The following is a 15,456-nucleotide window of genomic DNA, read 5'->3' on the forward strand; positions in this document are numbered from 1 at the left end:
GAGTACATAGCCTTCCTATTTCATTCTTCCTACATGTCCTTAGAGAGGTGTGTGTGATTGTAATGTAATCATGGATTCATTGTATGTCTGAAACAGTGCTTTTTAGGAAGGTTTGGTATTGCTAAATGTGTTTCGTCTCCATTGCTAATGGGTGGCTGGAGCCCAGTCAAGCTGCAGTGTAGCAGCTTTTTCTTTGGCCACCTTTTTTGCCTTGTAAAGTTGTGAAATTAAGTTGCTTTGATTGATTGATTGCTTGTCTGTGTTGGCACCGTTTCAGCATGGGACGGTATGCGAGTTTTACGGCCGTGTTTAAGGGTAAGGCTGTTGACTACGGGCTGGAGCATGGCAACTGTGCTGCCGGCAGGCATTTTGACGTCGATGAAATCAGAATACGCTGCTGGGAAAAAACAGCATGAGGAGCTGATGGATACTGATAGGACACGCCAGGTTTTCCGTGGACCCAAAACCGGCAAGTTCCCTCACGTTGAGGAGGCGGTCCTTAAAGATGTGAAGGATCTGTGCAACAATGGTTGTGCATTATCATTGGAAATGACACAGATACAGGCGCGTGCAGTTGCCAGGAAGCTGGGAATCGTTGCAAAAGACTTTCGCCCTAGCTCCGGTTGGATGACTCGCTTCATGCGACGAAATGGACTTTCACTTAGGCAGTGTACGTCATCGTGCCAGCGGCTCCCATCCGAGTATGAAGAAAAGGTGGTAGACTTCCATCACTTCGTCATGAAGATCCACGAGAAGAATGGGTTCCTCTTGTCGCAAATAGAGAATGCCGACCAAACTCCGTTGACCTTCGACATGCTCTTAAACACGACAGTCAACAAGATGTGTGCCCAGAGTGTCCTCGTGAAGACACCTGGTGCTGAGAAGCTGCGATGCACTGTAATGCTTGCAGTGACGGCAGACGGGCAGAGGCTTCCACCATACGTCATCCTGAAATGGAAGACTATTCCGAAGGGAAACTTTCCCCGTGGCATCCACATCCACGCTCAAGTTAAAGGGTGGATGACAGCGGAACTCCTGGTCTATTGGATTAAGACTGTTTGGGGACGAAGACCAGGAGCGCTTCTGCTTCCTTCGCTTCTTGTGTTGGACAGTTTCTCAGGCCATATTGTGGACGGCGTTCAAGCTGTGCTTAAGGAGCTACGCACGAACATTGGAGTCATCCCTGGGGGTCTGATGTCACTGCTGCAGCCTCTTGACGTGTCACTGAACAAAGCATTCAAGGTCAATGTCGAAAACTGTACGCAGAGTGGATGGCGGTAGGGAAACATGATTTGATGCCGAGCGTCAAAATCGGAAGACCATCCGTGGAGGTGCCTTGCTCCTGGATTGTCGAAGCGTGGAGCGATATCTCTTGCGAGGTAGTGGCGAAGAGTTTTAAGAAGACCGGCATATCCAATGCACTGGATAGGATAGAAGACTACTTACTATGGGACTGCGAAGGTGCCCCCAGCGACGACACTGCCGGTTCTGAAATTGAAGCTTACATCGATGGCTGTGAAGATTTAGACTCCACATAAAGTGAGGCGCCCTTTATTAAATTAGAAAAATAAAAGGGCAATGTGTAGTTCATGTAGTGCTTACGTAATGTGTGCGTTTATTACAAAGGTGAGCCTTACTCAACTTTTAGGTTTGGCTATGTTTACCATAGCCATCGTAAGAATTCCGACCCGAAACTTGCCCTTTTGCGTCTTCGGTGCTAAAAATTTTTTTCGAAAAATTTAACACGCATAATGATCGTATCCTTGAATTTGCATAAATTATTTTTTACAGAAAAAGTGCGATCATTATGCAAGTACGGTAATTGTCGCGACATAGCCCTCTTGAGATTGTTTCATAAGTACGCCTACCACACTAACAAATGCTCCCTTCGTCTAGAAACGTCATTGTACATGTCGCAGATTACACAATCACCTTAGCTTCATACGCATCTATGGTAAAACTGAAGACTTTAACTCGTCTGCAATTCCACATGTCATTCATCTCTGGAACAGACTCCCCGATAACGTAGTTGCGGAAACTGGCCGTGAAAAATTCAGGCACTCACTCAACTCGATTAACCCTTGTTAACCATTGCTATCATACTCACACTTTGGTTTTATTTTTCCTACTTTTTCCTTGCACTGTAATATGCTTGTTATAAACTTATCGAGTTCCTTTTTATTGCACTCATACACAGCTGTATGTAGCTAATGTTGCTCTAATTTTTAGGCTGTGCACTCGGCTGGTGTTGTGTTTTCTCTACCTTCATGTTGTTACGAGATTGCATGTGCTTATTTGATTATATGCCCCCCTTACTCAATGCCCCATGTAGGGGCCTTGTAAGGTATTTTACAAATCAAAATAAGTATAACAGTCCTGTGACAGTTTGCCCTTCGTACTTTTGGTATGCTTCACTGCGTAAGACTGCTGTATTGAAGTGAAGTTGACTTTTGAGAACCAGCATTATGCAACGCGCCATGCTTTCTGTACTTCGAAGCCATTGATGAGAATTACAATGGTGGAGTCGGTGCCATTGCTAACAGCGGCGAATTACTTAAATGAAAAACATGGCACCAAACAGCAAGAAGTTTGGTAGTAAACATAGAAGTGTCTAGGCTTAGCGTTGCCGTGGTGTGGCTACGACTGCCAGCAGATCTGCGTGCGAGAGTGCCATCTCGAGGTGGCACGATAATCAAAGTGGGGGTGGTGATGGCTTCAAATAATGCTGTTTCAAACCTGCGGTCATGGCAAAAAGACTGGAAAATCGGAAGGCGGACGTTTTTTTTCGTCCGAAATTTCAGTCACTAACCCGTCATGCCAAATTTCCGCCACATTTTTTTTTCTTCACACGCAGCATTGAGGAGTCGCTCCTAAGCTCTTCCTCCACGGCTGCTTAAGAGGAATGCTGGTCAGAGGGGCTGCCACATGGCTTGGCGTGTTGCTGAGAGCATTGTTGGAGCGCACTATGTTTGAATTAACCATCACAAGTTCTTGCACGTTCGAATTACTGGGCGTTCTTGCCCATTGGAATATGCATAATTCTACGGGACCACAGCGTCAGTTCGAGTAAAACGAATGTTTGAATTAAGTGCATTCGAATTAACAAGATTCAACTGTACTGCCTTTGTATAAGTAAAAGTGCAATTTCCAAAACAAAAGTATAATGCAAAGTTCTACTGTGTCTCAGTGTTAACGTTTTTGTTGTAGGTGCTATGAATAGGTGCTGTTGTAAATGCAACATCTACTAAGCTGCTTGGTGTAGCAGCAGCCTATAGGTCTTGTCTAACAGCCCTGAGAAACTTCCAGCTGCAACAAGCAACCTGACCCTGTGGCATGTAGAATGAAAACAACAAAAAAGCAAATGTAGGAGTGGCAGGGGCTGTGTCTTGGCATGCTTGTGTATCTGCAACGTATTGTGAAGTACTGAGCAAGTATTCGTGTTTTGCCAAGAGCAATTTCTGTTCTTTCTTACTGCATGAGGTCGCGGGATCGAATCCCGGCCACGGCGGCCGCATTTCGATGGGGGCGAAATGCGAAAACACCCGTGTGCTTAGATTTAGGTGCACGTTAAAGAACCCCACGTGGTCGAAATTTCCGGAGTCCTCCACTACGGCGTGCCTCTTAATCAGAAAGTGGTTTTGGCATGTAAAACCCCATAATTTTTTTTGTTCTTTCTTACTCCCTCCTACCTACTCTTTATTTCCATGTCGCACTGATATGCACCTCCTAGACTTAAACCAGCTAGCCCAACAACATATTCTACTCTGTTTTCATAGCATACAGTCAGAGTGCTGCAGTGCTGCTGGGAGCAAGTGCTAAGGTTCTTGCAGGGCCTCTGAAAGAACTGATCTCGGAGGCCATGGTTTTCGTGTGCCCATGTCAGAGGAGTTGGGCACCTTGTTCAAGTGCTTAAATGCATCACTAAGGCCGACTGTTCAACTGCATAAAAGTTTCAGTGCCAAAGAGTTTTGACTGGGATGAGTGAATCCAAAAACTGGCTAGGTCATTTGCACACCATGCAGCGACTTGTGTAGCCACATACCAGGGACATCTGAGAAGCCATTAGTGACATTTAGTGATGTGCTTGGATACATTCTCTACACTCGCAACACTCTGATTTTCTAGCGACACTCCTTGGGGATCAACTGTAGCGACACCCGTTTCAATGCTTTCGCCTTGCAGAGGGCCAGCAAATCAGGAAGGAGCGCTACCTACTGGACTTCCTGGGCTCAGTCGAAGTGTCCTGCCACAAGGGCAGTGAAGTCTTCTGCCAGGCGATTCGAAAGGTGAATAGGGCAGGGAGTTTTTTTATAAATGCAACTTCATTTGAGTTCTGACGTTTGCCTTGTGCCTTCGGGTGGTCTTGATTTGCCATCAATGCGTGCGCATGTGTTTTGTAGGCAGCATTTGATTTATATGTCCACCGCCCAAAGAAATTCTTGAAATTAAATCAAACAATTCGTTCAGCACCAGTAGCTAGCATTTATCCGGTGTCTCAAAAACAGGTTGCCAAGGCCAGTGCTTCCGAAGTCGGCGTGCACGGTTCGCATCCGTGTGTCCTCGAAGTCACCGATCTCGGCCTTCGGATGGTGGACCGTGGGCGACCAGCTGTAAGCCATCTACTCATGTTTCTCCATTCGAGCATAAAAGGCCTTTAAATGTGGTTGCAAACTTGTCCCTCTCAATGTCTGTCCACCGGAATCTGCTTTGAAACTTGACTTTAATACAGTACCGTCTGAACTTAAAGTTGTTGGCACATGTTGATATACTGAAACACAGTGCGAGAAACGCCGCAAGAAGAAGTGTGCAGGACGTAGTTCATTTATTGAGTGGACACATTTATTCGTTTTTAGGTTGGAGTGTCATGCTTTTCATGGCTCTGCCCTCTCCTCCTTGATACCTTTTGTCATGACTGTACGTGCTGCCGATGCTGAATGAAGGCTGTTTGTAACTCTTTGTAGATAGATGGAAGAGAAATTGCTCATAACTGCACTGAACTGCAATAAGATGTCCTTCTCTTCCAAACAGCCAAACCATGTGCCAACCCATGACTACTTTTTCAATCTCAAGAATGTCACCTTCTGTGGATACCACCCAAAGGATCACAAGTGAGTCATTTATTGTGTTCTCACATTTACTGTGAGGAAGGCGAAATTGTCCTTTTCTTTAGGGTAGCGTGAAGCTACCTAGGAAACCTATAGAGCTTTTCTCAGACGGCAAACTTCGCATTTGAAGAAAAATGTGTTCTGGTCCAGGGACTGAATGTGGGACCAACACTTTTCTGAGGGTTCGCTTTAACGTCTGAGCTATATTGCAATTTACAAATACAGTAGAGCCGCATCCATACGTATTGTAAAAGAATGCAAGAAAAAACCAACTGGGAAAACGTACAATTCGAAGTGACAAAAAATTTGGCAGACTCAGCTGTCAATGCATATGTAATGCGAAGCGTTGCACAAATCCTTGCAGCACGAGATGCCAACGCTTCCATTGCACCACCTGCAGCATGGAGCATTAGTGCGTTTGGGTTATTCCCTATTAAAAGCATGCAGTAGACTTCCGAAACCACTATACTCCACATGTGAAACAGTAGCGATGCTTATCCCAATACGGTTTCGCCGCAATAGTTATGAATGCAGTGTGTGACAACCAGAGAGGACATTGGCCACTAGGGAGCCCAAAAAATTGGACTTTGACTGTACAACTGACCAAGAGAATGCCTTAAATGGTCTGTGGGGCGAACGCGGGGGGAAAGAGGTCAAGAACAGAAAGGAATGACACATTGACTGACAAATGAACGGGAAAGGAAGTGTGCCGCCACTTGTTTGAACGAGCTTGAGCTCAAAACACAGTGTTAACTGACGCTGAGATACAAGTGTCCCTCATTCAAACCAAAATGAACTTTTAAAGCAGTGCAGTGCAACACTGAGGTGGTCTGCGCAGGCTGAGACTATGTCAGGACAGTTGAGGTTTACTTACCAGCTGCTGAGAGAGAATCTCACTTATGGCAAAGTTCAGGCCTCATACCATTAAGCTCGCTATCAGTTGATAGAAATAGCTTGTATTGGAAAGTATTTGTTTCTGTATGCGTCTCCTTTCTATTTTTGGTTGAAAATGTTCTACTCGATTTGGGATAGGTTTTACCATCTTTTTCGAAGATATTTTATTCACTCCGAGTTTTACTAACCCCTCCCTTCTGTTTTCTTTCTGAACAAAATAAACGCTACTCCTTACTGTTGAAACTGGATTAAGTTGTTTTTTCTTTAACATGCTTACTTGAGAGTGACAGCCAGGGTGTCTACCAACCGGGAAAACCGGGAATTCTCAGGGATTTTGAATAGTCTGGAAATACTCGGGGAAAGCTCAGGGAATTTGTGCTTATATCAGGGAAAATTCGGTGTAATCTTTTTGAAAGAGAACGAAAGTCGCAGTATTGCTGGCTCGAGTAACAAAGAAAAATCTTGAAGAATCTACTTCGACACCGCGTCATAGCTGGAGGAGTTTCCAGTAGAGTCAACGACCGGCTTTCCAGATGCCCGATAATTCGGACAGCTTCGCGGCACCATCACCTACCGTATTTACACGATTGTAAGTCGACCCCTTTTTTCAAATTTGAAAGTCTGAAGTTGGGGGGTCGACTTACAATCGAAACCAAAACATGGCCCCGCCAAAAAAAGCCATACCAACGAGAGCTACAACGCAGTTACAATTTTATGTTTGCTCTATGGCCCTACCCGTATCTTTTCGCTATCCCGTGTGTTTGTTCGCTTTTCGGAAGGGTTTTTTGACATTTTTGAGAGTCTTACAGTGCATGCAACACTCATGGGGGGGTGTCGATAGTTGATAAAAGCGCCGCTGTTCCCATTTGCGGCGGCACCCTCAGAACGGCGGCGCTTGCAGGGAGTATCGGTAGTTCATGGAAGAGCAGACACCGCTCGCGGGTTTCTCTTTCTCTGTTTAAAGGCATTGGTATTAATTTGACTAACTTCTTGACGCGCTCCACTTCGGCTACGTGCTACTTCTACGCTTCCCCAGTCGTCATGAGTGCTGGAAGCCCACTAATCTTTCGGCACTCGTTCACAGCAGCGTTCAAGAGGGCTGCCATCCTTTACGCCGAAGAAACAAATCACTGCGCAGCGGGCCGCAATTTCGATGTTTCTAAACGGGTGGTGCAAGAGTGGTGACTGCAGCGAAGCGAAATTTTCACCTGTGTGACGTCAAGTGAGAAATTTCCCACGTGCCGAAGTATGGACGCTTTCCAAAGCTGTAGGCTAAGCTTGCGGCGTACGTCGCTGAAATGCATGATCGGTCCCTGCCAGTGAAGTGCGACGTGGTCATGAAATAAGCCCGGACCTCCGCCTTAATTTTAAGGTTCTGCTCCGCCGTGAGTATGAGTGGCTGGCGGCAGAAGACTGCGAAATTACGCCAACCGGACCTGTCAAAAGAGCTTCCCTGACGGCTGCGTGTGGTTGGGTGCATTTGGTGTGGGCTGCTGTTTTGCAAGATGTCCTGGTGCGGTCGTTTGCCAAATTTGAAATTTCGCTGGACCAAGACGCGCTGTGGGACCGCAGCAACGATGACAATGGCAGCACTAGTGAAGACGAGTAGTCCAATGACCATGTCAGCTACTAATAAATTTTCGTTATCGAATGCGCCCTCGGGGTTTTTTTTTTCCGGTCAAGCGATATGGGGGGGTCGACTTACATTCGAGTCGACTTACAATCGTGTAAATACGGTACTCCATAGAGTCAGTGTATAAGAACATCTGAAATTCCTGACGCAAAAACCCTTTGCCGTCCGATTTTCCTGACTTTTTGCTGTGACTGCAGGTCCGAAACCGCAATAATCAAAGCCACCACCGCCGCCATTTTGATTACCTCGCTGCCTCGAACCGGCGCTCTCGCACACAGATCCGCTAGCAGCAGTAGCCACTACCGTGGCAACGCTAGGCCTAACTGCTTCGATGTTCGCTACCAAGCTTCCTGCTGTTCGACACCATGTTTTTCATTCAAACGATTCCCCACTGTCAGCAATATCATCAACTCTGTCATTGTCATCCGCGTAATTGTCTTCAAAGCTCGTAAGTACGACGCGTTGCATAATGCTGGTTCCCGAAAGTCAGCTTCGCCTTAGAAGTGCTACGCGGTGATGCATAACAAGTCTGGAAAGGGGCAATTGTCACGGGACACGGTATGTATTCCTTAATTATACACGCGTGCACCCACGATCTCCTGTCACAGTACGAGCACCAATATGCCTCATAAGCATACTGGCAGGCATTCAGAGCTTTTTTGCATGTGCCTATGGTGATTTGAGTCCAAAAGGGCCCTCACCAGGTCTGGCCATTTTGAGCTGACAAGCGCAGAGCATACATTGTGTGATAACAAGCCTGTTTGCAAAATATGCATCGCTACACACCATGGAAAGACATGAAATTTCAAACGGAACGCCATTTTTCCTTCTTCTGATTGCCGCCACGCTCCAAGCCGGAAGATGACATATGCGTGCTAGTGCGCCTATGTACATGTGTTTGCACTGTGATGTCGCTCACCGTGACACGTGACTTCAAGAACTAGTCAAGGCAACATCTGTTATTTGTGTAATATGTTGCTTGAATAGACGAATTAAAGCTCAGAGAAATAATGAAACACACAAACCGAATGCCTGCATGTTTTTGTTTTACTTCGCACCGCCGCAAGAGAGATGCACTTCCGTTTCATCTGCTTGTTCCGACATCGTGCAGTCGCCCACGCAGACACCAAAAGCACGGGATCATGCTCTGTGACCCTCTTGTGTCTGCCTCAGTATTCATGTAGCACTGACTTATATGGCTAGTTAGGTGTTCTCGTACACAGTGCGCTAAATCGTGCGCTGCGTGAAACGAGACAATCGCAACATCTCACACGCGACGCCGTCAGTGCAAGTGCGCAGCATCACAAAAATAAAGGGAAAAAAAGCGAGGAGAAAAAAAATATGAAGGCAGGGCCTGTGTCGTATGTGTCAGGCAATCCTCGAGGTCCAGTGTGGGAGAACGCAAGGAAGGAATTTCGCTTGCGGAGGTTAGACGAGGCGAGTGTACAGAGTGTCTTGCTTGGCAGTGGATCTAACCTCCTGAAATCATGGGTTCGCAGCACTAAGATATTTCTGTCTCAGCTAGAGCCGATTTGTTTCTCTCTCTCTTTTTTTTTTTTTTTTGCAGCAGAATGCTCCATAGAGGACATGTAACAACTTCCAGCATATAACCAAAATTTGTTATGGGGCCTGGTGAGGGGTCCTTTAAGGGCAGTAAATTACCTGCATTCATCTTTTTCGAACTGCCCTATTTTTCGGACATTTTCGCTACCCTTAGGGAGTTCGAGAAATCGGACATTGACTGTACAACGGACCAAAAAGATGCTTCAAATGGTCTGTGGGGCGAATGCGCGGCAGAAGGAAGACGAAAACAGGAAGAACCTATGCATTGAAGAAGGAACGGGAAAGGAAGCGTGCCACTGCTTCTTTGAAGGAGCTTGAGCTCACAGAAAAAAATAAAGTGTTGGCTGATGCCGAGATGCAGGTGCTCCTCGTGCAAACAAAATAAACTCTTTGAAGCAGTGAAACGCAACACTGAGGCGTTGTGCCCAGGTTGAGAGTATGTGAGAACAGTTGAGGTTGGCCAAATGGTTTGGCCATGTGTAGTACGTACCTCTGAAGAGCAGGCAGCTTTCGATCAGCAATGCCACAAGCAGAACAGGGAACAAGCTCTTCTATGCTGTGCCGATGCTGCAGCCCAGGCATGAGAACAGGCTCATGCAGCCGAGCAGAAGCAGCAACTGCATTCTGAGGATCCGGCAGCCTACCAAGCCATCGTTTAATGAACCGTCAGGACTAACACAGTGATAAACACCAAGGCCGCGCGTTTCAGCTTTGCTGGTTAACCAGCTGTATGGAGAAGCGTCGAATCAATGCTCCCACATGCTGATCCATACCTGCCAACCCTCCGGATTCGCACGGGAGACTCCCGATTTTTTACTGAACTTTCCGATTGTACGATCACGGACTTATATCTCCCGAAAAGTTGTCTCTTTTCGAGCCATAATGGTTTTTCCGAAACCTGCACCGCGGAATCTGCAGCCACATCGTAATCATCAGCATCACCAACAACGACTGCACTAGCACCATCGGTATCATCGACTGAGCAGCCGACTACGGTGCCTAGTAAGCCGACCAGAGCCAGAGCCAATGTAGCTCTTGCATTTCATGCATGCATTCCTCCATGTTGCATTGTTACGGCTGTTTGTGTGTATGATTAGTGTTGGCTAGGCCGTGTGTGTGGTGCAACATGTAAAGTTAGAAACCTTGTGTGCTTGATGCCATGGTGCTATCAAAGCCCAAGAAAAGGTATTTGCAGAAGTTTTTGCAATCTTACACTTCTGAGAGAACATTTTGCATTTTGTACAATGTGTGGAGGCGACATCAGCGTGCCTCACAGTAGCAAAGGCGACTTCAAACTGCATGTTTCTACGGCGAAGCATCAAAGCAATGTTTGCACCGCTGAGCAGCAAGGCAACATAGTGAACTTTCTCCGGAACTGTGATGACAGTGTCATAGGTGTGGAGTCCGTTGGGCCTCTTCTATGGGAAATTTTTCCGAAATGTGACGAGGCGAAGAGTTATGGACGTGGACGCAACTCTAAAAAAAGTGGAGGGTGCCAACTTGAAACTTATTTCACAGGTATCGCTTTCGAGTCTTCGTTTCCTTATTCAGAGTTTACTTCAGCTGCTGCCTCGAGATTCCAATGAATCTCCTGAAGACACTTTAGATGCTCTGGAAGCTGAGTTTGCCTTTCTGCAGGTGTGCTGTCTTCCAGAGGACATTCTGAATGAAGAAAGGTGGGATGTGCATCGGTCTGTGGTTGGAAAAATGAAAAAAATTACCGACGATTACGTCACTTCCTAATGCGAAATTTGAGCGCAGCAAATAAGCTGTTTCACCTTTTCTATAGATTGAGGCAAAGAAATCGAGCAACACATGTATGCGCTATCACAGAATTTTTTTTTTTTTTTCACACGTATTCCTTTAACAAAGACTCCACTAGGTAAGCTTCTGCTTCGGCGGCACGCACCTCTGGATTCTGACGGCGACGGCGCTGAGCCTCTGCTCTGGCAGCTCGTTTAGCAGCAGCAGCAGCAGCAGCAGACGGAGGACTTCCATCGGTCGTCTCGCTCATGGCTCAGAAAGAACTGGCAGATAATTTCGCAGTGGCGAACGGCAGCGGCAATTTCGGCTCGGGCGGTGCACATATACAGATCCGCCGCCACCGATCTGGCTCTCTGATTTCCACCGCACAGGGCGAACGGCAGCGGCAATTTCGGCTCGGGCGGTGCACATATACAGATCCGCCGCCACCGATCTGGCTCTCTGATTGCCACCGCACAGGGGTTGCATTGGAGGAGGAGCGAAGAAAGGAATTAAGTTCGAGCCGGCGCTTTGACAACCGGAGACTTGCAGGAAGAGGGGGGAGGGGGGCGGCGTGTACACCCAGCGGCAAACGATGGGGGCAGAAGCGCGCGCAGCAAGCGGACAACACGATAAAGGGAGGAGGGAAGAGATAGCAGCGACTGACTGATGCCGCTGACGCCGATAGTGAGTCAACCCCAGCTGCGGAGTTGGTTTCAGGGACAACGCCGCCGATGCCGACACAAACAATATGATACCCTCGCTTTCGCAGCGCTAAGAACCAGGTCTAGCCGTGGGAAGGTGGTCACGTATTCGTCGACGTGCCGGGGCCTACGTGAAATAACCGGCGCGTCGGCAACTGAAGAGCACCCTATCCGCCACACAAGAACAGGGGGGGGGGACCCTTTCCTCCTCTTTCTGCATGGCGGTGACGGTGTTCTATGCAGTCACGTTATCTTGACTCTCTAGCGGCGTCAGCGGCATCCAGCGCTATCAGTCGGTCGCTGCTAGCGCTGGGGGGATGAAAGGGGGGCGGAGCTGGTTACGAGGCCGACGACAACGCCGACGACGACGCGAAACCCAGGAACGGACGCCAAAGAGCTGCGCTCTAAAACACTGATAGAAAACATGTTTCACCGAGTTGCTAACGTGATGCTGGATTTAATCGTGATACCACATAGCTACGCAATGTGTGAGAGTGTTTTTAGCACGGCGTGAAAAACTAGGACTGAATTCCGCTCATCGATGTGCAACACAACCCTCCAACACCTGCTGCTAGTGAAAGGCCGTCAGGCTGAGCTATGTTTTGAGCAAAGCTACGCTGACCAATTTTTGAAATGAGCAAAGTCTGCTACTGCAAGTTTCCTGCAAAAGGACTCGCCGAACACTGCCTGAAAGTTTGAATGACACCCCCCCCCCCCCCCCCCCCCCATGGGTACGAATAAAAGGTCTCCCGATTTTTGATCTCGCCGGGAAGGCAGGTATGCTGATCCTCTGGTAGCCATAGCCACCACAGTGGCAACGGTAGGCCTAGCTGCTTTGATGTTTGCTGCCAAGCTTCCTGCTGTTTGGTGTCGTAAATTTTATTGAAAGAATTTGCTACTGTCAGCAGTGGCGCTGACTTCGCCTTTGTCATCCTAGCTGATGGCTTCAAAGCACAGAAAACACGGCAAAGGTCAAGCGTTACGCAGCGCCAGTTCCTGTGACGTCATCCTGATATGCACGGTGTGTGCCTGTGCCACAGGCACGTGCTGAGATAAGCGCTGTGCTTTCATTTACTTTGACCAGTTCTCGCACGTCATGTGACCATTCTATCTGTATATATTTTTATGACGGAATATTAAAGGGGATCATTCTTGGTCATGATACGACGAGCGTCTGTCCGACTGTCTGACAGTTCCCAAAAGTCAGCTTCGCCACAATACAGGAGAGTTACGCCAGGAAGCATATGCACTGTCTTGCAGTGAAGCATACTGTTTGAAACGGCCACTGTCATGGGAATTTACGTTTGCGACAATGCGGAAGTGTTACGCTGTGAAGCATACACGATGTATTACGTGGAAGCATACCAAGAGTTCAAAGGGGCCATCATTGCTGGACACAGTATGTGGTTCTTAAAGGGACCCTGAAACGATTTTGACGATTTTCTACAAACGCACTGAGTCGTTAGAGTAGGTCATTCTGATCATTAATTGACACATCTAAGTGCTCTGCGTAAAGCGTGTAATTTATTATAAGGTTTTAAAAATGCACATCGCTGCCGATCTCAGCACACTGCTCGGCGTAATTTTAAGCCGCCCCTACCCATATGACCGAAATCACCCATATGACGTCAGTGGGGCGAGCTATCCGATTGGCTGACCAGGGCGCGTGATCGATAATTTTTCAAACTTTATGCTAAACAAATGATGTTCGTAATAGTTGGAATGTTAGTTAATTTGTTTTTATAAAAAGAAAATAACATAGAGAGAATGCACAAGCACAATTTTTCAGTACACTTAAGCACTTCCGGCACACAGCAAGTGTCGTCTGCTTGTGTTACAATGTGCTCCGTCTTTGACAAGAGCTCCGCCGTCAGTATCGGTTTGTCTTTTCGCGAGCACTTTGATTCGACTTTGTTGCGTTGTGGACTGCAGACGTAGCGACTGGCAATATGTCAAGCTGCGACATCGTGTCCCTCTGCAAGCCAGTACACGAGCTGACTGGCTGCAGCGCATCGGACTGCCACTATCCGATCGGCGCCAGGATTTATGCGATTGCGGCCATCACTTTACACCGGAAGATTACTAACGCAATAGCGTTTCGCGAGTCCGGTATTAGGGTAAACGCAAGCGCAAGGGGACAGGGCCTGGCCATGAACAGAAGCGCAAATGTGAATGGTCTGCACGGTGCAGCCACCTGGTGGCATATAGCTCAACCACACACAGTAGCAGTAACAAAATATATTCTTCTTTGCTGCTGGTGTAAATTTTTCGCAGGGGTGTAATCGTTAACACGTTTTTATAAATGTTTAAAATATTTTACACTTTGTTAGAGCAATATTAGCTCTTTCTTTGGACGGTTAAGCTCTGCGCCAACGGGTGGCTGGACCGTGGAGGCAGGCAACCGTATCAGGCAGCTCACGTACGTCTACGCTAAAGTTACTTCACCAGCTTGAGTTTATGGCTCCACCGTTTCGTTGAAATATTCAGGTAATGTGTGATTACCGGAATAACAGACACATTCGGCGCTACGACAGAATGCTTGCAACGCACGCTGCTTCGATAGCTTTCGCTTGGGGTCGAGGGCCAAGCGGCTAACGGAGAGGTTTCTCGCGGTCGAGGGCGGGCTCCAAAACAACCGGAAGCAGACGATGTGACGTTGCATCGTGACGCACAGCCAGTGAAGGCGGAGCTTAGCCCCGATCGCTCGGCGAACGAGTTGAGGAGGAAAAGCATGGCTAGGGAGGAGGGTAACTTGTAATCGCTTGTAGCTCCATTAATACGTAACGCTTCACTTAAATTGTGGTGCGAATGTTCTACTTAAGCTGTACGCTACGCGTTTACAAAATTTGTCCGAACCATTTCAGGGGCCCTTTAATCATACACGCTTGCATTTGCCATCTCCTGTTACATTATTAGCACTGATACGCCTAATGAACATTGTGGCAAGCCTCTAGAGCTATTTCAGATGTGCCTGTGGCAATTTGAGGCCTTGCGAGCAGTAAAGGGGCATGCATTAACTTTTTCAAATTGCCTAAATTTTTGGACGTTATTGTGGCTCCTAGGGTCTCCAAAAATCAGATGTTGACTGTATATGTCCCATATCTATACTAGACCTATGGAAAACTTATGATGCCCTTATATAGAACAAATTTTGCTATCACGAAAATGTTTGTGTTTGCTTCAGTGATAATATTTAAGCTCTATACGTGGTGTATCATGCATTTACATGCTTTCTTTGTGGTGCATATAAAGTGGAAACTCATTGGTATAATCCTATGTCCTACTAGCTCCCAGCATCAATGTTCACGATTGAGAGACGAAGAATGGACCAATGCTGTTGCGCTTTTTTTTTCTGGTTGATACGTTCCCCAAGAACACTACCTTTTGGCACCAATGTTGAGTATGTCACCAAACTACTATCGTGTGAAATGTTTTCCAGCCACTGGATCCTATGTGAACAAGAAAAGGTGCAATACATGCATGATTGAGAGCAGTAGCCACCTGCTGCAGCAGCTTCCCTGCAGTACTTGCCTTGCCGTGTCACATGAAAATGCTGGTGCACATTCACATTCCGATTTCGGTACAGGCAAATCTCATTGTGAGTTGTCGCACATCTCATTCATAGCTATAGCCAGCATCCCTATAGCAGTAAGCTTCTTCACCTACCTGTTTCATAGCACATGGGACATAGTGCTGTTGGAAGCATATTGCACACTTGTAGTAGGCGATAACCTAAACACACCACTGCTCACAGCTCTAGGCAGCACCAAGTAAGCATCATCTTTCCCTCTGGCAGCACTGTATTCCGGCTTCA

The 15,456-nt window shown here is 47.1% G+C and overlaps 1 protein-coding gene across 2 annotated transcripts in view; it reads left to right on the forward strand.

Annotated features, from left to right (window-relative positions):
• Aplip1 (JNK-interacting protein Aplip1) overlaps window positions 1–15,456 on the forward strand; it is a 62,873-nt gene that overhangs the window by 32,679 nt on the left and 14,738 nt on the right. For both annotated transcript variants that reach the window (XM_075674428.1, XM_075674429.1), the window contains 3 exons: window positions 4,183–4,286; window positions 4,506–4,610; window positions 5,029–5,108. In XM_075674428.1, coding sequence (XP_075530543.1) covers window positions 4,183–4,286; window positions 4,506–4,610; window positions 5,029–5,108 — 289 coding nt within the window. The remainder of the gene's footprint in view (window positions 1–4,182; window positions 4,287–4,505; window positions 4,611–5,028; window positions 5,109–15,456) is intronic.

Source organism: Dermacentor variabilis, chromosome 11 (assembly GCF_050947875.1).
Source record: "Dermacentor variabilis isolate Ectoservices chromosome 11, ASM5094787v1, whole genome shotgun sequence".
Classification (NCBI taxonomy): Eukaryota; Metazoa; Arthropoda; class Arachnida; order Ixodida; family Ixodidae; genus Dermacentor; species Dermacentor variabilis.